The sequence below is a fragment of the Nothobranchius furzeri genome, chromosome 19 (genome assembly GCF_043380555.1).
Source record: "Nothobranchius furzeri strain GRZ-AD chromosome 19, NfurGRZ-RIMD1, whole genome shotgun sequence".
Classification (NCBI taxonomy): Eukaryota; Metazoa; Chordata; class Actinopteri; order Cyprinodontiformes; family Nothobranchiidae; genus Nothobranchius; species Nothobranchius furzeri.
In genome coordinates this window covers 24,574,703-24,598,928 of record NC_091759.1, presented here as the reverse complement: position 1 = coordinate 24,598,928, position 24,226 = coordinate 24,574,703, and the positions used below count along the sequence as shown (strand labels likewise).

The following is a 24,226-nucleotide window of genomic DNA, read 5'->3' as shown; positions in this document are numbered from 1 at the left end:
TGAGCTGATGGGGATTTCTTCACCTCTTTGTTTGGATTATTCCTTCACGGTTGTTTGAGATTCATCCTGCAGACGCCAAATTCCCCGTGGTGGAAGTTTTGGACAGAAGAGGAAAAGCCATGGACTGGACCACGGAGTGGTTGTGGTAGAGATGTTTTCTTCTTGCTCTTCGTTTTCTGGGTTTGTGTTTTTGAAAAGCACCGGCGGACTGTTGGACTCTTCTGTCCGTCGCGCCCCACGCAGCCTCTTTTACATAACTGCAAGTGGGATTTCTCACCTTAAAAGGAGACTTTTACACGTCTCTGCCGCCTCTCGCTGCAACGGGTGAAGTTGTCCGGGCACTCGCTGCCTTTTCCTGTTGTGCCACAGCGAAGACCAAAAGGGAAGGAAAGAGGGAGGGAGGCAGCAGCTTGAGAGTTTCGGTTCATGAAGGAAAGAGCCGTACTCTGGATCTCTGACAGGTAGACAAAGGAATGCTATCTGCTTAACGCTCCCTCATGTCGGGCGTCTGCGATGTGGAGAGGATGACCACCGTTTTCCTCCCTCCGTGTGTTCGTCCCTCCACCCCCCTCATTCCTACCAGCCTTTAAAACAGCACTGCTGATTAATATGGTGCTGAGTGGGAGGGCTGCCTCTCCCGCTCCCTGGTTGGTGCCACTCAGCATCTTCGAAAGACCAAGGAGAAGCTCTTCTGCTGAGGTGACCTAGCAGGAAGGGAAGTCGGACTGAAACGGGGGGTGATGAGAATGTGAAACCTGCAGGACTTGATCCTTGCAGCCACGAGGACCGTTTTAAACTCTGAGCTGGTCTGACTGGAGACAGCTGAAGGTAAAGGACTTTTTGTTTGTTCCGTTTTCAGCTGAAGGTGCTGTACTCGCACTTTAGATCGGAACAGGACATTTTCAGTGGGAGAAGTGAGGAGATAGAATGGGGAAGCCCCTGAGCCGTCCCGACTGCCTGAGGCAGAGCCCTCGCTGCCTTGGAAAAGGTGACGAAGACGAGGCGTACATCGAGGACTGCTACGTTCCCCAGAGATCCATTTATGACACCATGCGCATCAACGAGCAGATAGACCAAGGGACCAAACTGTGCCAGCCTTCGAGGAGCACGCTGGGATCTGTTGGGGAGGCGAGGGGAGAAGGAAGCACCATATCCAGTAACGGTACCATCGGAGCTGATCTCGGGAGTGTTTTTGTCTCCAGAAGTGCGGAAAACCCTGGAGGCGTGAAGAGGCTAGACGAGAGGGTCATCTTTGATGCCTTAAAGCTAACTGGTGACGCTAAGATCATTTCACCACCGGTTGTTGGTTCAGGTTTGCCCATTGTTCCTTCCTCCTCCGGAGCTGGTGGAGTGGTTGCTGTTGCCAAGAGGCGGCATCAAGGTGGAGATAAGAAGGATAATCCAAACCGGAGATCCTGGAAAGCTTTCATGCCTCAGAGTTTTCCAGAATTTGCAGAAAGACTCGAGTTGTCATCCGTTGACGGATCAGAGAAGCGTTCTTCGGGAGCAGGGATGCCTCTTATTCCCCTGCAGTCCATTCCCTCTCAACTCCCCCCATCCACTCCCACATCCTCGACTCCTTCCATACCTCCTCACACTCCCTCCCCCCTGTCGTCGGCACCCCATACACCTCCCGTCTCCACCTCGCCAGCTTTGACACCTACAGTCAGCCCTCTGCAGCATCCTCTCAGCAGGCAGAAGCAGGTTCATCCTTTACTGCAGAAGCAACAAAAACAGACTCCTGTGGTTCTGCTTCCTTTGAAGGAACCAGTACCTGCTGTCGGACAGACTCCAGCATCCAGAGTGTCTGGGAATGCTCCACAGCCTGGTCCCTCCAAGCATCCGCGGATGGATGCCAATAGGGAGGAGCACAGACGGACTGCAAGCTCCTCTAAAGCTGCATTCAGGCACATCTCAGAAGATGCCTTTGATGCCATAAAGACCTCTGATTCAGAGAGGGACTCTCCTCTTTTGGACCAGGACCAGGGGGACAACACCCCGCTCATCCCACCAAAACCTGTCTTCTGCCCCCCGACCAAGGCTCGCACCTGGCCTCGGGGCATAACGACGGGAAAAAGGGCTCAGGTCGGCCTGAAACACAACTTCCCCGTCCTCCCCCCATTGCCTCCCTTGTTGGGGGAGGATAACAACACAGAAGAAGAGTCTGTTTATCTTTTAGACCCTCCGTCTCCCTTCCTGAAGGAAGCGGAGGAGCTGGTCTATGGTGGTCTTCCTTTGTCCCCATGTGTCAGCCACGAGGGAGACGTAGATGGTCTTCTGGGGTGGAGCGAGCTGAGAGAACGCACAGCATCAGAACTAAAATTTGAGGATGATGAGCGCAGGATCCTCGAGGAGCTAGAAGAGGAGGAGCATACTGAACGCAGGGAGATGACCGAGGAAGAAGCGTGGAAAAGAAAACGGGATTTAGCCGAGGAGGAGCGAACTCTGAGAGAGGAAAGGGAGTGGGAGGCGGTTCTTAAACTAGAGAACAGGGAGATCACTGACCAGTCCTGGGACCGGGAGACACTGGAGTCAGAGGGGTGGGACTTAACTGGCTCGTCTGGACACTGGCCCCTGCTGACTCCGCCCACAGGTTTTGGAGGCCCCAGCTCCTCACCCGGTCCCAGCTCAGATGCTGAGTCTGATGACCTTTTCCTGGAGCTGGAGAGGCAGTGTGAGGAGGGAGAGGAGGGAGTGGAGATGAGTGTTGACCCTGAACCTCTCTGTGATCCATACGCTCTTCCTTGTTTAGAGGAGGAGGAGGAAGAGGAGGAGGAAAATATCAAATCAAACTCCCCCAGGGATTATGAAGAAACTCTTCCTGTAGATGCAGTTTATTCGTCCGATGTTGAAAGTGTTCATTTTGACTTTGTGAAAACTCTAGAAAGCGCAGATTTAAATCCGCCTGAAGAAATCGTCCGTGACCTGAAAGATCATGAAAATGAACATGGTTTCATCGACGAGGAATCTGATTTCCACCACGGAGATCAGACAAAGGCAGAGGAGGAGGAGTCCAGTTGTCCAACAGACTCTGCTCTGGGTATACCTCTGGAGTCCGGCTCCAGCGGGGTCCAAATATCCCAGCTGGACAGAACCGGATGCAGCAGCATCACTCCAGCAGACGGTGGACTGGAGAAACTTCCTCAGACTGAAGCAGACCTGGATAGCGGAGCTCTTTCGGAGCATGAAGGAGAGGACTCTGGAAGCCCGCTGAACCCGTACGCTGAGGAGGTGGAGGAGAAAATCGAAGGAGGAGAGGAGGAAGGGGAGTCGGGAACAGAGTGGGATGTTTGTGACCAATCTGAGCCAAGTTTGGACCTTGGTGAAGGAGTTGTGACGGATGAGTTTCAGCACACGGCTGGAACAGAAAGCGAGTCGCAGGATGCTCTGACTTCCTGTGAAGAAGAGCTGGTCTCTTTAAATTCCAGCCTAAAAGTATTTTCTGACACAGAAGGGCCTTCGTTTGTCTCGGCTTCAGGATTATACGAGCCAGAACAAGTCCCCAGTTCAGACACAGACGTGTTAGCTAGCACCCCTAAACCAGACCGGGGTGTCCTCAGCCCGCCTGAATCCGACTCCTGTGGAGCAGGTCTGGATTCCAAAGACTCGGATGTGTTTGTGACGTCGGATAGTTTTGTTTACCTGGCTGTGTCGGTGCCTCCTCAGCACCCCGCTGACTGTCCCCCGTCTCCTCTAGAGGACTCCGTTCCTCCCAGTCCCGTCCTGAAGCCCCCCTGCTGCCATGGCCCAGAGGAGGAGGCGGAGGACGGATCCATCCTTTCTCCTGACAGCTTTGTTTACATGGCTGCACCTGAACGCCCTCACCTGGGCCCATCAGGCTCCACCTGTGGCGACACTCAGGAGCTGGATCTGGACTCGTACTCTGAAGGGACCCAGTCTGGGGTGGACGGGGTTGACTTTGTCCTGGGCTCTATGATGGGTGATAGTGACTGGGAGTCGGATAGTTCCGCTCTGGACTTTCCTCTTGTCACATCCAGCGACCAGATCTGGGACCAACTGGAACCGGGCCTGCTGCAGAGCCTGTTCAGTCTACCAGAAACCAACCAGGGACGAGCATGTGGGCCCCAGGGGGACGGGCCCCACATGGGGGCCGTCTGTTCCACAGGCCACCTCTCAGAACAGAGCGCCAAGGAGGAGAATCAATCGTCGGAGTTACAGAGTTCTGATCCAGAGGCTCAGTCTGAGGTATGCTTTTATTTTGAAACCTTTGATTTTCATTATTTTCAGAAATCTCAGATCAGAAAAGACACGGAACCAATCGGGTCTGGTTGTGAACACGTGCAACAAAGAACTGGGTTACTAGCTGAAGGCTGATGCAGACAGCATGGAAAATACACGGGGGGATAGACGCCATGATTGGCTGCTCGTCAACACCCCCCCCCCCCATCAGAGCTAATAGGGGGGGGTCCTTACTCATAGGTGGCTACACCGGGTGTGCTCTTGGGTTCGAGCTCGTTTGGTTGTTTATGTTGTGGACAGAGAGTCGTGTTTTAGCATTTCCTGTACGGATCCTCCATCTGGACGTTTTGGCAACTAGACGTTTGAAACATATTTGAACTCTGTTTAAGTTATTTAAGGTGAACTGGTATCGGCTGGATCGGTGCATCTGTAGTTCTCACAGTGCGAAAAACAACCTGATATTTTTTTTAAATTATTTATTTCATTTATTATTAAAATAAAAAAAAACAATACTAACAAATAAAATGAGCTTTCTAAAACCAAGAAAATGAAAAGGGAACAGAAAGAATAAAACTTATGTTTTCTGCCCCTTTTTAACTAAAACGACATTTTTACACTGAAATAACAATAATTATTAATTAGCCTATACAAAGTAATCGCTCGACTGGTTAGCTAACTTCAGTTCAATTTGTAAAGAAGAAAGAGAAAATTAATAGTAATAATAATTCAAAAAGCAAAAGGATTTTTGCACATTTACCTATTCGTACATGTATACATTATATATGGTCGCACATACTTCATCTATACACATACATATACACATACACACGTATCCACTACATATACACATACACAAACATACACACATGAATATACCTACACACATCTTCTATAGCTTTATTTATATATTTATTTATTTATATATAATTGATTGTAGCGCCTTTCTGAGTCAGGACTCCAAAGCTCCTTACACAAGTCATTCATCCATTCACACTCTGGCGGTGATGAGCTACGGTAGCCGCAGCTACACTGACAGAAGTGACTTGTTTCCTGTCTGGTTCCATTTCTCTTTAATCGCGTTATATTTTCCCGTCAGGCTGCTTTACAAGTGTTAATCAGCGGGCGTCTGCCGCTGTGGCGTCTCTGGCTTTGGTTTAATGTGATCAGACGTCACATCCACCTTAACTCAGACTCCACCTTAACCCAGATAAGCTACAATATAAAGTTTGATATGATAAAATACACAAAAGCTACAAAAGAGGTTTTAAAGTCCAGCGTCTGTTTTATGAGAGCTCTGTTGCCTTTAGCTGGTCAGACTCGTGCTATTTAAGGTGGAATGGATCAGATTTGAAAGGTTGTTCCTTAACTGACCCTCCATCAAGGTGAATTTAACTAACTGAAGGTCCCATGGAGTAAAAAGCACAATGATCTACTGTAACATGTGACAGATGAGCCCTGGAGGAGCTGGCCCAGGTGGCTGAGGAGAGGGAAGTCCGGGCCTCTCTGACCCGGGTACCTGGAGGATGGATGTGATGCACGAACCATGTAGCATCGATATTTCTGTGTGATAGAATCCATTTTCAGCCTGATTATTTAGTTTTGTTCATCAAAAACCCAACTCTGATGTTAGCCTCTAGCTAAGGCTGTCATCCAGGTCCTACTGAAGCGTCTCCAGAGGAAAACAGCAGCATCTCAGTGATCGTCCTCATCCCTGCGCTCAGAAACTCTTCGTCCTCGGTCGACCCCCCCTGCTTTAGTGGTTTTGTTGCAGCGATAAGGAGGTGAGAAATAAACCCTGCGAGGGGGAGGGGAGGTGGGAACACATCACACAAACAGAGCTGAGGTGTTTGGGGAAAGTAAACTGATAGCAGATAAGCTGGGTTCTGCTGCCGCTCTAATTCCTATTCACTAAACTTTTACATTTTTATGTTCTGTTCTCGTCTCCCGAGGCTAATTAAAAACGTCGGATCGGACAAACGCACCGGTTTACTAACGAAAGTGGTTTAAAGGGGACCCAGAGTTTAGAAAAACAAAAGAAGAGTTGTGACGTTCGATGCAGGAAGTCTGCGGGAAGGAACGGGATGTTTTCTCCAGGAAGCACCTTGTAGTTCAGCACGAGAGCTTCGCTGGCAGGAGGGAACCAGCAGAAGGTCTTTGGATTAGCACAGAGCTCTGAGCTCACGGAGGTCCAACAGGCAGACGTGGTCTGCACCGCTCAGGTGGACGGGAGGCTGCAGCAGCAGCACAGTCCCTAAAAACCTCCTAAACTACATTTTAGGTTTTTTCCCGTTGAGAGCGGCCGGCGCTCCGGACCAACGGGCCCTAAAAAGAGTTGTTTCAGTGTCTAAATGTCGTAAATGCTCCTAGTTGTTATAGATGGCTTCCTGAACAGCCTCAGTTCAGAGAAATAAAGCCTACGCCCTCCAGGCCAATAGACTAATGCCTACGTTGGTCTTCCCTCAGACTAGCTGCTAGCCCATCAGTCCACATAGCTCCATGTCTCCAAACAGAGGCTGTTCATGAAGCTGTTCCCTTTGAGCTTTTTATGAATTATTTATAAAATTGTAACAGAAGCAAACTTCTAAATGCCCCAAATATTCTTTTTTTTAAAGAGCAAGTCACCCCCTACCAGAGTATTACTCAACCCCCACTTCCTGTTTGAAAAATGCAACAAATGCTGTTGCCTAGCAGACCGAGAGGGCGGAGCCGCTAACAAACACACACACAGGCTCACAACGACATTGTGACATCATATGGTACCAGCTAACGTTCAAGGGTACCTCTTAGCCAATAGCGATGGCAGATTTAAATTCAAATGCAGTGCAGAGTTTTTACCTGACAGTTCTAGGCAGAACATTTAAATTTCAACTAAAATGCACTAAAGTGCTAAACTACTGACGACACGTGTCTGCAGCACGATCAGACACGCATTTATATAGTTTATCAGAAAAAAATGTTGATTTGGGGGCGACTTGCTCTTTAAGAGTTTCCTGAAATCGGGAAGCTTTGTTTTCCATTTCTGAAGCAAAACGACAAGCAGCAGAACTTCTGATCATTCCGGTTCGGAATCATCCGGGATGTCAGCAGGGCAGCAAAGCTCCTGAAGCCCAGACCAGAGGGGGAGAGACCTCCGCGGGTCGGACAACAAAAGGGTAGTCCAGCGCCGCTGATGTTTGCATGAGATTTGTTTCTGTTTGCTGATGTGGGCGGAGCTTTCAGACGGGATTCATGAATCTCTTATCCCGCGTCATCAGAACAAAGCCTGGCGGGCTTCATTTGGAAGTGGGTTCCTCTCCTCCTGTCCCTGTTCCAGCGAAAGAGAAAGGAGCGAGAGAGGAAAAGACAGGAAGAGACGGAGGCAGGAACAGGAGGATGAGTGGAAGGACGGGGCAGAGCTGTTACTGGCTGCCAGGAGAAACGCTTCCATCAAGATGCAGAAGCTTGTAGTTCTGGTTCTGGTCTTTTGGATCCAATCTGTGCTTCACTCCTGCACCTGGGTTAACTTTATTCTGCTTTTCTCCATTAGTTTGATAACAGCTGCTTCCTGGTTTGCTTTAATAATCCCGGATTATTAATAGTGATGTTTAGCTATTACAGATAATCCAGAACCTCCATGAAGACAGAAGGTGGTTCGTTTCATGAATAAGAAACGTACGTAAGCCCGGCTGTAATAATAAAATTACTGTCATATTAATGAGAAAATTAAACATTTTTCATGCAAATTTTCCATGTTTGGGGAATTTTTTAGTTAGTTTTATTTTCTTTCTGTGGTTAAAGACGACATCTGGTTCATTTTATCTGCTTTTGTTTGTTTGGTGAAGAGATTTTAAATCTAAAGGATGATTCAGTCCATCTTTATTCTTGTTTAGTTGATAAAAGCTGAAGAATAATTATTCACTCAGTTAGTCGGACCGGTCGGGCTTCCTCCAGAACTGTGGCTGAAGCGAGGAAACGGAGCGGGTTTGTGGTCCAGATGGAGCCGGAGGAACGAGGGAACAGCAGAAGGAAGTAGGAAAGGTGGAGGGGAGGATTGTGGTTGGGTGAGCTCATCGTGGAGTGTGTGTGCGTGCGTGTGTGTGTGTGCGTGTGTGTGTGTGTGTGTGTGTGTGTGTGTGTGCGTTTTCGCAGGCCGAGGTGGGAAGAATGACAAGTATGTGGGACTTTTTCCAGAGCTGTGGTTCATTCAACAGGAAGAGTGAGACGGGAAACGGGCAGAGAGACAGGGAATCAGCTGCTGAACGTTTCTATATGTCCCAGATAGCGCGTCTGTCGGATGGGTGCGCTTGATTTATTTTCCTGCTGCGTTCCCTCGTATCTTAAACACACAAACATCAGGATAGAGCGGAGGGTGGAGCGGGTCAGGGCTGCAGTCATTGTTGTTCTGGCCGACAGACTTCCTGTTCCAGGCAGCTGCGACGCCCATCGCCGTGACCCGGCGGCCTCCAAACGGACCAAAATACACACAAACTACTCGTTCACTCTGGATCCTACAGAACAGCTGATAGTTATCGCCACGCACACACGCGCACACACACACACACGTGCACACACACACATGCACACTCACACTAATGTACACACACTCATGTACACACACACACGCATGTACACACACTCGTGTACACACACACACACGCATGTACACACACTCATGTACACACACACACACACACACGCATGTACACACCACATACACGCATGTACACACCACACACACTCATGTACACACCACATACACGCATGTACACACCACACACACTCATGTACACACCACATACACTAATGTACACACACACGCTCACACACACACACATGTACACACACACACACACACACACGCTCACACACACACGCTCACACACACACACGTGCACACACTCTGAGGCTCAGAGGCGCTTCGGTCCAACAGGAAGTGGATAAACGCGTCTCGAACACCTGAGTAACAGGTGTACAACTTCCCTCTAAAACACGAACGTTTAGCTTCTCTTTTACGGTTTTAGTTTATTTTCTGCTGCAACTTTAGAACAAACAACCTAAACAACAACAGGTGATATAGCCCCGCCCCTTTGGAACCCTTTGGCTCAGGTGGACCTCCCAGTTGAAACGGGTGACAGGAACTGCAGATCAGTTCAGATGTACTTCATACCCACGAAACCTGCAAACGTAGTTTTTATGGTTTATAAATCATAATGTTGGTATTCTAGCTTTCTCCCACCTGCTGCGTCTCACCGCCATAGAACCGATGGCTCGTCTCTGATGCCCTAAGACGCTGGGAAAGGCTTACCATGGCAACCCCACTGCCATGCATGGCCCTAATGAGCCACTGGCATCAGCTGTAACATTTCTGTTGACTTTCCTGCTATTATTACAAAAATAACCTCTGCTATTAACTGTTGTTTGTGTTTTCTTTTGGTAGACATCAGGATGTTAACGTTTGATCTGATAAAATGTCCCAAACTGGTTTTCCTGGAGAACCAGCATCAGCACCCAGCTGGGTTTAGGGGTCACACTGATGCATGTTTGATCCTGTTTTCCTGTGGATGACATCAGCTCGTGCTCCTCTCCTACGGCAGTTTTCCTCTTGCTTCCAAACCTCAGCTCCCACATTCCTCCGCTGGGATTTTTCTCTGGACGTTCTCCCGCAGGCCTTGGCTTCGCCACAGTCCGGTGCTCGTGTGCCGTAGGAGCCTGGCAGGAACACCCCCCCCCCCCCCCGCCCGCTGGGTCACTCAACGGGAATTTACCCCACAACCAGTCACAGAGGTGGAAACCTGCTCCGGTGGGATGGAATGGAAGTTGTGGGACTTGTTTTGTGGCTTTGATGAATTATTGATGACACAACTTTGGTTTAAAGGAGTTTAAACCGGTTAGAAAATAATCTAGTTTTTGGTTTGGAAACTCGTCTGAATTCTTTTGTTTTTTCACAACAGGAAATGATGTAGTCAGTCCTGTTCTGCTGCTTTTGTCTCTTTAGTCAGCTTTTATTTATTATTACTATTACATCTGCTGAGTCATCGTTACTCTGATTACTCCCAGGTCAGGGCCGATGTTTCTGCTCGGAGGTCAAACTGAACCTTTTTGTTTCTGACGCTTTCAGACAGACGTGAAGTTTGTTCCGAGTCAGACGGCTGCTTGTGTGTGTGTGTGTGTGTGTGTGTGTGTGTGTGTGTGTTCAGCCTTTTCCAGCCGCTCACTCATCTAAACGTCTAGTCCCAATAATCCCCCGTCTCCCCGTTGTCGTTCCGCCCCTCCCACTTCCCTTCCCACTCCTCTTCCTCACATCCTGTTATTTTTATATTCCGGTTCATAATAATTCCCGTCCAGTACTTCACATTTAATCTGTTTCTGTTGCTTTTTTGTAAACGAGCTGTTTAATACTGAGACTTTTGGGTTGGGGTCGCGTAACGTAGGCAGACTCGAAAGACTCGGACTCCTGGAGTCTCTACGAAGGAGGAGAGGGGATGTTCGTTTATCACGGGCATCCAGAGCAGGAATCTGACTCTAACCCTGGTGGTCTCCCTGTGAATCAGAACAGTCCGTTTTTCTTTCCCAGCTGACTGAGGCTTGTTTGTAAACAACACCAGCTGTTATTGATGTAAACAAACTCTTAGCTAACTAATCGGGTCAGCAGGGTCCTAATAGAATCAGTAGAACCACCTAGAATCAGTGTTTTTTGTATCTTTGTTTGCTTCCTGGTTTTATTGCAGAATTACAGATTAGCTCCGCCCCCCGATGCTTCAGAGGTCCAGACTCATTAACCCTCTCCCCCCCTCAGGCTGTGGAACGGGAGCAGGTGGACGTCATCCAGCCGAGGCTGCAGCACGTCAACGCCGTGGGTCAGGGTCTGATCCAGAGCGCCGCCAAGCACACGGACACCCAGGCGCTGGAGCACGACCTGGAGACCACCAACCTCCGATGGAACTCGCTCAACAAACGGGTCTGCCTCTAAAACCCCGGAGTTCTGTCCTCCCTGGAGCGGTTCGGCCCGGTTCTCATCTCATGCTTCTGCCCTCAGGTTGCCGAGCGGATCGCCCAGCTCCAGGAGGCCCTGTTGCATTGTGGGAAGTTTCAGGACGCTCTGGAGCCTCTGCTCAGCTGGCTGAGTGACACGGAGGAGCTGGTAGCCAATCAGAAGCCTCCTTCAGCCGAGTACCGCGTTGTGAAGGCGCAGATCCAGGAGCAGAAGGTAGTGCTGCTGTTCTTTTTGTGGGTCAGATTTAGTGATGGGGATAAAACGGCCAGATTAGGATTACATTTACTTAAATGTTTAAAGATTATCGGAACAAACGGTCCGTTTTACTCCAGGAAGAAACTCTCTCCTCTGAATGTCCTGTTTAAGCTGCCGGTTCCGGTGTTCACGTCTGGAACCGATTCCTGTTTTGGTTAGAGCCGAATCAGCTGATTCGTTACGTCGCCGTGTTTAAAGCAGAGGAAACGAGTCGCCTGAAGGAAGATGTTTCTGCTGAGTCACCAGCGCGACTCGGCATTAATCCGGTCCCTCCCAAGTCCCACCTGTTCGCCGTGGATAATCCTTCTTCTTTGTGCTCCAGCTGCTGCAGAGGCTGTTAGACGACCGCAGGCCGACCGTAGAGATGATCCGAGCGGAAGGAGAGCGGATCGCCGCCACAGCAGACTCTCAGGACCGGGAGAAGATCCGGATCCAGCTCCAGAATCTGTCCGAGAGGTGGTCGGATCTGCTGGGCAAGGCCAGCTCCAGGTAAAGCAGGACTGCCGGGAGCGTTGAGACGGAGGACAAAGCCGGTTTTTGAGTCCTCGTCCTTCATCTGTCCTTGGTCTCCGACCCGTTTCAGACAGAGACAGCTGGAGGAGCTGCAGGTTCTGGCTCTTCAGTTCCACGAAGCCCTGGAGCCGCTGGGGGAGTGGCTGAGCACCACCGAGAGACGCCTGAGCTCCGCCGAGCCCATGGGAACCCAGACCGCCAAAATCACCCAGCAGATCGTCAAACACAAGGTACCGTTCTGCTGGACCTGCTGCAGTCCCGCCGGGCCCAAAGGAAGCACGCGATGGGCTCGGATCAGCGGTCCCTGGTCTGAGTTATGAATTATTACGGATTTATTGTCCCTAAAGGTCTGATTTCTTCGCTCTGTTAAAAAGGTTTGCTGGTTTTAACCACAGAAATCAGTTCTGACCAATCAGATCTGAGGATTTCAGTCCGCCCACTCGTCCCTTCTGCCGGTGCGTGACTGTAGGTGGTTTGGAACGTCCTCCTGTCTCTGCTGCCTACGGAGGAGAAGTGTTTCCATGTTAGTTGAGCTGCTTGGTTTCATCCCGGCCCTCGAATGTTCCTCCTGATCGGATGTTTCAGAAACGCCTCGCTCCGGGCTTCTGGAGGGGGCGGTGCCTCCGGTGGCGGCGGAGGCGGAGAAGATCCGGGCTCAGCGACAGGAAGTGGTGATGATGTTTAAGACGCGTCTCACCAGGCTGTTGGGTTGTCTCGCTGGACTTAAACGCTCCAGCTAACGATGACTGGTTCGTGTTCCGACCAATCAGATGTCAGATTTAATTCAAGTTTCAATTCAGTTCGATTCAAGTTTATTTATAAAGCGCCAAATCACGACGAGTCGTCTCAAGGACCTCCACACAGTAAACGTTCCAGTACAGGTCATAACGCCAATCAGTAAAAAGTTTCCTATATAAGGAACCCAGCAGGTCGCATCGAGTCACTGACTAGTGTCATAGTCTTTACAGCAATCCTCATACTAAGCAAGCATGCAGCGACAGTGGAGAGGAAAACTCCCTTTTAACAGGAAGAAACCTCCAGAGAATCCTGGCTCAGTATAAGCACACACACACACACACACACACACACACACACACACACACACACACACACACACACACACACACACTCACACTCACACTCACACTCACACACACTCACACACACCACTGTTCTGTTGGTTTAAGTTGCTTCATTTAAATCATCTTAATGTTTCAGCTTCTTTTGATTTATGATTTCTCATCTGCATGTCGTTGGTTTGAGTTTTCATCCCATCTGTTTTTTTGTTTGTTTGCTTTTTCCACTTCCTTTGATATCTCTCTCTCACACACACACACACACACACACACACACACACACACACACACACACTTCTCAGGCGCTCCAAGATGACGTCTCCTCCCGAGAGGTCGAGGTGGACCACCTCGAGTCCCTCAGCCAGTCGCTGTTCCCGCTCAGCTGCACGGCCGATCGGGATTGGCTGCGTGAGCGCGTGGGGGCTGTGAGGTCGGGTCACTCGGAGCTCTCTGATTGGTGCTCGCGGCGGGCGGGGCTGCTGGAGCAGGCCCTGGCCAACGCCCAGCTGTTTGGGGAGGAGGAGGTGGAGGTGCTGAACTGGCTGGCGGAGGTGGCTCAGAGGCTGGATCAGGTCTCGGTTCAGAGCTACCGACCCGAGCTGCTGGCCGAGCAGCACAAGCACACTCTGGTACGGCTTTGTCGTCACGGCAACCCCACAGGTTCACCATGGAGACACGAGCAGCTTGTAAACAGGAAACAAACTTTTATTGTGAAGTAAAGCTTTAAATTGAACAAAGATTAGCTTTAATGTTTAAGTTTGTTTGAAGCTGCTGTTTGGCGGAACTCCCGCTCAAAGAACAACAATTTTATTTACTTATTTTGTTTTTGTTTACTTTCCTCTCAGGCTCTGAATGAAGAAATCGTGAGCAGGAAGAAAACCGTGGACCAGGCCATCAAGAACGGCCAAGCTCTGCTCAAACAGACCACAGGTGGGTTTCTCCTGGTGCATCAACGCGTTTTATAAAAACATGGCCGCCTCCGCTACGGAAGTGTAGCGACAGCAAAAGTGTTTCTGTCCATCCTCTGCACGATGAGCTGAAGATCCACGCGTTTGACCAAATGACAGGAGTTTAGTAAAGCTCTGGGTTAACGGAGGACCCGTCGTCTCCTCCTCCTGCAGGTGAGGAGGTGCTGCTGATCCAGGAGAAGCTGGACGGGATCAAGTCTCGTTACGCGGAGATGACGGCCGGCAGCAGCAAGGCGCTCCGGACGCTGGAGCAGACGCTGCAGCTCGCCACTCGATTCGCCAGCGCACACGAAGACCTCAACCAGTGGCTGGACGGCGTGGAGGCGGAGCTCAACAACGTGGAGCCTGATGCCTCACCGGCCTACCAGGAGAGACAGAAGGTGGGAGGAGCTGAATCAGGAGAATGGATGATTTCTGGTTCCATCATTTATTTTAGAAGCGCTCCGATAGTTTCAGCTCTTAAAAAATCTTCGTGTTTGACGACAGTTTGGGTCCTTCCAGCACCAACCCGCCCACAGACACGTTTCCGGGGAAACGCTGGTTATTCCTGGAGCGCTGTAGCGTTTTAGAAAAGCTGTTGAAATGATGACGTTCTGATTCTCCAGTGACATTTTCAGATGTGAACAGAAAACAGACGTGAACAGAAAACAGACGTGAACAGAAAACAGGCGTGAGCAAAAAACAGACGTGAACAGAAAACAGGCGTGAACAGAAAACAGGCGTGAACAGAAAACAGGCGTGAACAGAAAACAGGCGAGAACAGAAAACAGGCGAGAACAGAAAACAGGCGAGAACAGAAAACAGATGTGAACAGAAAACAGGCGTGAACAGAAAACAGATGTGAACAGAAAACAGGCGTGAACAGAAAACAGGCGTGAACAGAAAACAGGCGAGAACAGAAAACAGGCGTGAACAGAAAACAGGCGAGAACAGAAAACAGGCGAGAACAGAAAACAGGCGAGAACAGAAAACAGATGTGAACAGAAAACAGGCGTGAACAGAAAACAGACGTGAACAGAAAACAGATGTGAACAGAAAACAGACGTGAACAGAAAACAGATGTGAACAGAAAACAGGCGAGAACAGAAAACAGGCGAGAACAGAAAACAGGCCTGAACAGAAAACAGGCGAGAACAGAAAACAGGCGTGAACAGAAAACAGGCGAGAACAGAAAACAGGCGAGAACAGAAAACAGATGTGAACAGAAAACAGGCGTGAACAGAAAACAGATGTGAACAGAAAACAGGCGTGAACAGAAAACAGGCGTGAACAGAAAACAGGCGAGAACAGAAAACAGGCGTGAACAGAAAACAGGCGTGAACAGAAAACAGGCGAGAACAGAAAACAGATGTGAACAGAAAACAGATGTGAACAGAAAACAGATGTGAACAGAAAACAGATGTGAACAGAAAACAGACGTGAACAGAAAACAGACGTGAACAGAAAACAGACGTGAACAGAAAACAGACGTGAACAGAAAACAGGCGAGAACAGAAAACAGGCGTGAACAGAAAACAGGCGTGAACAGAAAACAGGCGTGAACAGAAAACAGGCGTGAACAGAAAACAGGCGAGAACAGAAAACAGGCGTGAACAGAAAACAGGCGTGAACAGAAAACAGGCGTGAACAGAAAACAGGCGAGAACAGAAAACAGATGAGAACAGAAAACAGATGTGAACAGAAAACAGGCGTGAACAGAAAACAGGCGTGAACAGAAAACAGGCGTGAACAGAAAACAGGCGTGAACAGAAAACAGGCGTGAACAGAAAACAGGCGTGAACAGAAAACAGGCGAGAACAGAAAACAGGCGTGAACAGAAAACAGGCGAGAACAGAAAACAGATGAGAACAGAAAACAGGCGTGAACAGAAAACAGGCGTGAACAGAAAACAGACGTGAACAGAAAACAGACGTGAACAGAAAACAGGCATGAACAGAAAACAGGCGTGAACAGAAAACAGACGTGAACAGAAAACAGACGTGAACAGAAAACAGGCGTGAACAGAAAACAGGCGAGAACAGAAAACAGGCGTGAACAGAAAACAGGCGTGAACAGAAAACAGGCGAGAACAGAAAACAGGCGAGAACAGAAAACAGATGAGAACAGAAAACAGGCGTGAACAGAAAACAGACGTGAACAGAAAACAGACGTGAACAGAAAACAGGCGTGAACAGAAAACAGGCGAGAACAGAAAACAGGCGTGAACAGAAAACAGACGTGATCAGAAAACAGGCGCGTTTGGGGTCGTCACACAAACCAGCTGGTTTTTTCTGCAGGAGCTGAAGAAAGTCTCGGCGGAGAAGCGTCTGGTTCTGGACACGGTGAACGAGGTGGGCAGCGCCCTGCTGGACCTGGTACCGTGGCGAGCCCGAGAAGGTCTGGACCGGCTTGTGGCTGACTCCAACCAGCGGTACCGACAGGCTGACGAGACCATCACTCAGCGGGTTCAGCTGGTGCAGGCTGCCATCCAGAGGTCACAGCAGGTACTGCACTCGGATCCAACACCGGGGAGGTTCTGTGGTGTTCAGAAGGTTAACGCTCTGAAACGTTCTGACCCTTCCAGTACGAGGAGACGGTGGACGCGGAGCTGGCCTGGGTCGGAGAGACGGAGCGGAAGCTGGCGTCTCTGGGTCCTCTGAGTCTGGAGCCGGACCTGACTGTGGCTCAGCTCCAGGTCCAACGGGCTTTCAACATCGACATCATCCGACACAAAGACACCGTGGACCAGCTGCTGGGTGTCAGAGACGAGGTTCTGGAGGCCTGCAGCGACGCTCAGAAGGACGCTCTGATGGTCCGTTTCAGACACGAGAAGAACCAGAACCAGTGTGAAGCTTTGAGGTGGTCACTAACACATTTTTGTTTGTTCCCCAGGTGAAGACGGACTCTCTGAGTTCTCGGTATGATACCGTGAGCCAGAACCACAATGAGCGGTTCTTGGCTCTGGAGCAGGCTCAGATTCTGGTGGCCCGGTTCTGGGAGACCTACGAGGAACTGGAGCCGTGGTTGGGAGAGACGGAAGCTCTCATTGGTCAGCTTCCCCCTCCAGCCATCGACACAGACGCTCTCCGGCTGCAGCAGGACCGGATGAGGGTGAGGCTCTTGGGTTCTGGTTCTGGTCGTGTTGGGCTCAAACGCTTGCTGATGTTTGCTTTGATGTCTGCAGCTGCTCAGAGAGTCCATCGCCGAGCACAAGCCGCACATCGACAAGCTGCTGAAGATCGGACCTCAGCTGGCCGAGCTCAGCCTGCAGGAGGGGGCCACGGTGACGCGGCGCTACGCCGACGCCGAGAAACGCTACCTCGCCATTAAAGAGGAGGTGAAAGGTCGCGCTACCAAGCTGGACGAGGCCGTGTCTCAGTCTGCACAGGTACGACCGGACCGGACCGGACCGGGTCAGGGTTTGTTTACTAAACAGCACGTAGCTGCTTGAGTTTAATCCCGGCTCAGATTATGAAGTTCCAGCTAATCTGGTGAATTCTGTTGTTTCCGCATGAGGATCGTTGTCGCCACCTACTGGTCCAGTTTCATCACTACATCGTTTTTAGAAAGAGATGAAAAATAAATCTGGAAGTTTTTTTTGAGCATTAATTTTGAATCAGTTAAAATATGAAAGTGTTATTTTTATTCATTCCAACTCGAGTTTGTTCTGTAGAAAGGTCAGCAGAGGGTCACAGAACCTCATCCAGCCCGTCTGGATTAGGATTAGGATTCTTCTGTGGCTGGCATGACTGACTGAACTCACCGTGTTGTTTCTTCACCCTCCATCTCCAAACCACTTCCTGTTTCACCCCACCCACCTAACCCGTCACTTTAACCTCTGACCCCTCCATCCCACCCCCCTCACTGTGGATGTGCTGTGTGTTGCTCCTCACCATCATTCTCTTCTCGTCACCGCTCACCCAGCTGGTGGAGGTAAGACATCAAACACCACTCAGGATCTTCTGTCACGAGTGCTTCTGGTGTGTGACCCAAACCCTCGGTTCTGGACCAGAACCTCCCTCCTGTGTGTGATTTCCTGTTAGGCTCCTAGAATCAGGCCCTCTCGTCTCGTTTAGTTCCCTCAGATTTCCGGTGAAGCTCCTGTTTGACATGTTCCCGAGTCTGTTTAGGGAATGATCCCTCCTGTGTGATGAAGTCTCGTCGTCGTGGTTACGCCAGCTGGGCGATGCGATGAACTCTGGAGCGTCTGGAGGGTCGTTAAGTTTAAAGTTCTCCATTTCAGGAGATTTTCTGCTCTAAAGGTTTGGGTGAGGTCCATCAGCTGCTGCTCAGCTGGGAAGGCGAGGGAAGGCGGACGTTCCGAGTCCAACGTGAATAAAGTTTTTATAAAAACGTCTGTTTGAGGATCCGCGCACCACCCAGACTCTCTCGGTGTTTCCTGATTTCAAAACGTCGCCCAGCTGTCAGTCGACTCGCTTCCTCCTCCTCATAACGACCTCCTCCCTCCAGTTCCACGATAAGATGGACCCGCTGCTGGAGACCCTGGAGGGGGCAGTGCAGCGGCTGCGGCAGCCTCCTCCGGTGGCGGCGGAGGTGGAGAAGATCCGGGAGCAGCTGGCAGAGCACCGAGCTCAGGGCCTGGAGCTGGACAAGCTGCTGCCGAGCTTCTCTGCCCTCTGCGCCCGCGGGGAGGAGCTCATCGGCAGGGCGGCCCACGACGACCCTGCAGCTCAGGGTGAGTGGCGGCAGGAGGGTCAGAGGTCACGAGGATGTGGGTTTGAAGGAGAGCTGACTGGTGACCTTCTCTGCTCCTGCAGCCGTTCGTTCCCGCCTCCTTCGCCTTCGCTCTCTGTGGGACGAGATCCGTCAGCGAGCTGAAGAGAGGGAGGGCAAACTCAGTGACGTCCTAGACCTGGCCGGGAAGTTCTGGTCCGACGTGGCGGCTCTGCTGAGCACGCTCCGGGACTCCCAGGATATCGTGAAGGAGCTGGAGGACCCGGGAGTCGACCCGTCGCTCATCAAACAGCAGATCGAGGCCGCTGAGGTACGGAGGGGGGAGGAGCTAACAGGGGTGGTCCTGGTTCTGTTGGGTGACTCTGATTCGTTTGATTCAGGCCATCAAGGTGGAGACGGACGGTCTGCGGGAAGAGCTGGAGTTTGTGCGGACCCTCGGGGCTGATCTCATCTTCGCCTGCGGAGAAACGGAGAAACCCGAAGTTAAGAAGACGATAGACGAGGTCAGAACTCAGGATCTGTTCATCCTTAGGAAGAACGTCAGCTGTTTTCCCAGTTTGTCTGTTAAAACCGGAACGCTGCTGTGCTCAGATAAACGCTGCCTGGGAGGGGCTGAACCGGACCTGGAGGGAGAGGATGGAGAGGCTGGAGGAGGCCATGACCGCCTCGGTCCAGTACCAGGACGCTCTCCAGGTTCCTACATCCGATCTCACTGAACATTAGAGCTGTAATCAGTCGGAAAACCGTCATCTCATCCTGAGTTTGTCTCATTTCCAGTCGATGTTCGACTACCTGGACAACGCCGTGATCAAGCTGTGTGACATGTCGCCCGTGGGAACCGATCTGGGAACGGTCAAACAGCAGATAGAAGAGCTGAAGGTCAGCATGAGCCAAGAACCCGTCACTCAGATGCTCTCCAGCTATTTTCATTCAGACCTTCTGTCTTCTGACCTCCGCCCTGAGCAGCAGTACAAGGTGGAGGTGTACCAGCAGCAGATCGACATGGAGAAGCTCTGCCACCAGGGGGAGCTCCTTCTGAAGAAAGTGTCGGACCAGACCGACCGGGACATGATCCAGGAGCCGCTGACCGAACTCCGGCACCTCTGGGAGAATCTGGGTGATAAAATCACCCAAAGACAGGTAAGAGTAGGAGACGCGGGATGTTGGACGTTCTCCTCCAGCGTCTGAGTGATGTTTCCTCACAGCACAAGCTGGAGGCGGCCCTGCTGGCCCTGGGTCAGTTCCAGCACGCCCTCGCAGAGCTGCAGGCCTGGCTCAGCCACACACACGCGACTCTGGACACGCAGCGACCCGTCAGCTCCGACCCGAAGGCCATCGAGATCGAGCTGGCCAAACACCACGTACGTGAAGTCCTGCAGTCTTGTGGAGATGACGTTGGAATGTGAAGCTGCGTTTCTGTATTTGTTCCTGAGTTCTTTGTGCTCCTGCAGGTTCTGCGTAACGACGTCCTGTCCCACCACGCCACGGTGGAGACGGTGAACAGTGCCGCCGCCGAGCTGCTGGAGTCCTCTCCGGGAGACGAGGCCAGCTGTCTGCGGGATCAGCTGGAGCAGCTGAACCAGAGCTGGGAGGGTCTGCTGCTGAAGAGCCGGGAGCGCCAGAAGCTGCTGGAGGACGCCCTGCAGCAGGTGTCATCACGGGAACATCTGATAAACGGGGTTTCATGTTTTAATCCTCTGCTGGGAATAAACCGGACTTCTCTGGACTTCCGTAGGCTGAAGGTTTCCATGGTGAGTTGGAGGAGTTCCTGCAGTGGTTGAGGAGGACCGAGAGCCAGCTGTCTGCAGCCAAACCAACAGGGGGTCTCCCGGAAACAGCCAGGGAGCAGCTCCAGCAGCACACGGTAAACGCAGAATACAGCTCAGATTACAAGCTCCAGCCGTAATCCAGGGATGTTTAGAAGCCCTCACCCAGCTCGTTTTAACTTCCTGTGATCTTTCATCGTCTCCACGACGATTTGTTTTTATCGGGTCGGTTTCCTCAAACAGAGATCGTGTTCATGACCAGCACTTTGGTCAACGACGCCGTGGAAATAAAGTTTATTATGATCAGCGAAGGAAGTCGGTTTGCTTTTTTACAAGATAAAATATAAGGACAAGAGACCACACACACACACACGCACGCACGCACACACACACACACACTTGTTCTGAAACTCGAGTCATCTCCTGAGCCGTCTGTCTGCAGGAGCTGCAGGTGCAGCTGAGTCAGCGAGCGGACCAGTACCACCGTCTGCTGGATCAGGGAGAGTCCATGCTGCTGGCCCGGGGAGGAGAGGAGGCAGGACCCGGGACCACCCAGACCCAGCAGAACCTGGCCATGCTGCAGAACAAGTGGGCCAGCCTCAACACCAAGATGGACGACCGTAGGGTAGGACTGCTGATGAGGGCTTTAAGCTTTCGGTTTCTTCCTGCTCGGTCTTTAAATTCTGTCTCCTAAAAACCGTCCAGGCTAAACTGGAAGAGGCCGTTTCCTTGGCAACGGGCTTCCAGACGTCTCTGCAGGACACCATCAACTGGCTGACTCAGGCCGAGCAAACCCTGAACATGGCTCAGCCTCCGAGCCTCATCCTGGACACGGTCCTGTTCCAGATCGATGAGCACAAGGTCTGACGCCCGCCGCCTGAAGTGTTTGGTGTTTACAGACGACTAAATCCCAAACAGCACTACGTTTCATAAAGACTAAAATGTGCTTTTTTCTGTTTTCATGTCTTTTCATGGTTTAATTAGTTGCTTAAACTTTTTATTTGCTTTTATTCTCTTCACCCGTTTATCGGATAAACCAGTTTACCTTTTACAGTTCAGTCGTTTTAGTTTATAAAACCGTTGCAGCCGGCTGAAATGCTTTTATTCTGAAGGCGAGTTGTGAAAAGTACCCAAAGCAGCAAAATGCCACTTCCTGTCGTTCTGTTCAACAAACGGTAGTTTTTAATTTATGTCATCAGTTTGATACAGAAATGAGTATGTTTGTACCGATAACCAGTAAGCACTGTTAGCGTTCGCGCTAGCCATTAGCGCTAGCCATTAGCGCTAGCCATTAGCACTTATGTAGAAAAGTTAAGAAACAAATAAACAAATTCTGAGTTATAAAATTACAGATAACATGTCAGAAGAAAGTAATGCTTTGTTAAATGTTTATAAAGAATGTATTAATAAGTATATTTATAGGAAATAGGAATGTAAGAAAATATCGATATAGCAATATATCGCGATATTTTTTCCTGCGATATTATATCGAGGTTCAAAAGCTGTGTATCGATTTTTTTGGAAGAATTTACGTGCAAACTTTTGTGTATTTTCTTTTCTTTTGGTGCAAATCAAATGCCGTCCGCTAGTCAGCAGTAGGGTGCAATGGAGTTTGTTTCCACCACTGAAATGTAAATCCCTCTATTATGGTTCAGATACCTCATGTTAATCATGTTAAGTATCAGTTTGGACCATCTATTGAATTTTCCTACAATAATTTTAGTCTAAAACAATCGCTATAATTGTCCGACTCAATGTATCGCAATATATCGTGATATATCGTATCGTCTCCCCTGTATCGTGATAAGTATCGTATCGCCAGAATTTCACCAATACACATCCCTAATAGGAAACGTTGTTGTTTACTGAATGTTGTTGTTGTTGGTGAGCAGAGCCACTCATCCGCTTCCTCCTCCAGGTGTTTGTGAACGAGGTCAACACCCACAGAGAGCAGGTTCTGGCTCTGGAGAAGGCCGGTTCTCAGCTCCGCTTCGCCAGCCTAAAGCAGGATGTGGTTCTGATCAAGAACCTGCTGCTCAGTGTCCAGGCCCGCTGGGACAAGCTGGTTCAGAGGTTTCTGGACCGGGGCCGACACCTGGATGAGGCCCGCAAACGAGCCAAGCAGGTACCGGTGACCGTGAAGGATTGTTGCTGTTTAGATCTGTGGCCTCGCTACCTGATGGCACATTTAAGGATGTCTTACACAAACGCGCCTGTTTCCTGGTCTCTTCAGTTCCACGAGGCCTGGAGGAAGCTGACAGACTGGCTGGAGGAAGCTGAGAGGAAACTGGACTCTGAGCTGGAGATCTCCAACGAACCCGACAAGATCAAAGTGCAGCTAGCCAAACACAAAGTACAGTAGAACCAAACCCGTCCAGCAGGTGTGTGTGTGTGTGTGTGTGTTCTGCTCACTAATGTGTCCCCGTGTCCAGGAGTTTCAGAAGGCTCTGGGATCCAAGCAGCCGGTTTATGACACCACGGTGAGGTCTGGGAAGGCCATGAGGGACAAAGCTCTGCTGCCTGCAGACCAGCAGAAACTGGATCACCTGGTGGGGGAAGTTCGAGATAAGTGGGACACCGTCTGTGGCAAGAGCGTGGAGAGGTGAAGGGGAGGAAACGTGGAAGCGGGCGGAGGTATCGCGAACTACGTAGAACACTAAAGTGTCCTCTTTCCTTCTCCTGGCAGACAACACAAGCTGGAGGAAGCTCTGCTGTTCTCAGGTCAGTTTGCAGAAGCTCTCCAGGCGTTGGTGGACTGGCTGTACCGCGTTGAGCCTCAGCTGGCTGAAGACCAACCTGTCCACGGAGACCTGGACTTGGTGTCGAACCTCATGGACACGCACAAGGTGGGTTCACGACCTCGTCTCACGCTCACCTGCTGGATCCTTCCTGACGTCTGCGTGCTCTTCACCTGCAGGTCTTCCAGAAGGAGTTGGGTAAGAGAACCGGCAGCGTCCAGGCTCTGAAGCGTTCAGCCAGGGACCTGATGGAGACGGGCCGGGACGACACGGCCTGGGTCAAAGTTCAGCTTCAGGAGCTGAGCAACCACTGGGAGACGGTGTGCGCTCTGTCGGTCAGCAAGCAGAGCCGCCTCCAGCGGGCGCTGAAACAGGTCAGAGCGCAGCGGGGACCCTGACCCCCCACCACAGCCGCACGCGCCCCTCACGCTTGTTTTCCTCCGTCAGGCGGAGGAGTTCCGCACGGCGGTTCAGGTGCTGCTGGAGTGGCTCTCAGAGGCAGAACAGACGCTCCGTTTCCGCGGCGTCCTCCCCGAAGAGGCGGAGACTCTGCAGGCGCTGCTGCACTCTCACAGAGACTTCATGGGGACGGTGGAGGAGAAGAGGGCCGACGTGAACAGGGCTGCTGGCATGGGGGATGGCATCCTGACGGTGTGTCACCCTGACTCCATCACCACCATCAAACACTGGATCACCATCATCCGGGCGCGCTTCGAGGAGGTCAGGACCACTTCAATGGTTCTGAAACGTCTCCAGACATGAATAAATCCCAGTGCGGTTATCTTTGCTCTGCAGGTGCTGACGTGGGCCAAGCAGCACGAGCAGCGGCTGGAGACGGCTCTGGCCGAGGTCCTCAACAACGCCAACCTTCTGGAGGAGCTGTTGTCATGGTTACAGTGGGCCGAGACCACACTGGTCCAGAGAGACACGGAGCCGCTTCCTCAGGACATCCCGCAGCTGAAGACCCTCATCACAGAGCACCAGGTGGGCTTCGTCCAGCCTCAGACTCGCCTCGCCGCTCCAACAGGAAGTGTGGTGTTTAAATTCCCGCCGCTGTTTCTGT

The 24,226-nt window shown here is 50.9% G+C and overlaps 1 protein-coding gene across 26 annotated transcripts in view; it reads left to right on the top strand.

Annotated features, from left to right (window-relative positions):
* macf1a (microtubule actin crosslinking factor 1a) overlaps positions 1-24,226 on the top strand; it is a 172,815-nt gene that overhangs the window by 136,682 nt on the left and 11,907 nt on the right. For 22 of the 26 annotated variants that reach the window (XM_054745425.2, XM_015974126.3, XM_054745416.2 and 19 more), the window contains 29 exons: positions 10,976-11,137; positions 11,216-11,386; positions 11,751-11,917; positions 12,012-12,171; positions 13,320-13,646; positions 13,863-13,947; positions 14,139-14,365; positions 16,262-16,468; positions 16,549-16,776; positions 16,857-17,075; positions 17,149-17,352; positions 18,435-18,660; positions 18,743-18,969; positions 19,040-19,162; positions 19,251-19,352; positions 19,437-19,538; positions 19,626-19,799; positions 19,865-20,020; positions 20,111-20,308; positions 20,395-20,523; positions 20,868-21,050; positions 21,131-21,286; positions 22,344-22,550; positions 22,659-22,778; positions 22,858-23,027; positions 23,112-23,271; positions 23,343-23,537; positions 23,611-23,883; positions 23,959-24,147. In XM_054745425.2, the coding sequence (XP_054601400.1) occupies positions 10,976-11,137; positions 11,216-11,386; positions 11,751-11,917; positions 12,012-12,171; positions 13,320-13,646; positions 13,863-13,947; positions 14,139-14,365; positions 16,262-16,468; positions 16,549-16,776; positions 16,857-17,075; positions 17,149-17,352; positions 18,435-18,660; positions 18,743-18,969; positions 19,040-19,162; positions 19,251-19,352; positions 19,437-19,538; positions 19,626-19,799; positions 19,865-20,020; positions 20,111-20,308; positions 20,395-20,523; positions 20,868-21,050; positions 21,131-21,286; positions 22,344-22,550; positions 22,659-22,778; positions 22,858-23,027; positions 23,112-23,271; positions 23,343-23,537; positions 23,611-23,883; positions 23,959-24,147 (5,247 nt within the window). The remainder of the gene's footprint in view (positions 1-10,975; positions 11,138-11,215; positions 11,387-11,750; positions 11,918-12,011; positions 12,172-13,319; positions 13,647-13,862; positions 13,948-14,138; positions 14,366-16,261; positions 16,469-16,548; positions 16,777-16,856; positions 17,076-17,148; positions 17,353-18,434; positions 18,661-18,742; positions 18,970-19,039; positions 19,163-19,250; positions 19,353-19,436; positions 19,539-19,625; positions 19,800-19,864; positions 20,021-20,110; positions 20,309-20,394; positions 20,524-20,867; positions 21,051-21,130; positions 21,287-22,343; positions 22,551-22,658; positions 22,779-22,857; positions 23,028-23,111; positions 23,272-23,342; positions 23,538-23,610; positions 23,884-23,958; positions 24,148-24,226) is intronic. The other 4 variants (XM_054745424.2, XM_015974124.3, XM_070547282.1 and 1 more) reach the window with 1 other exon arrangement.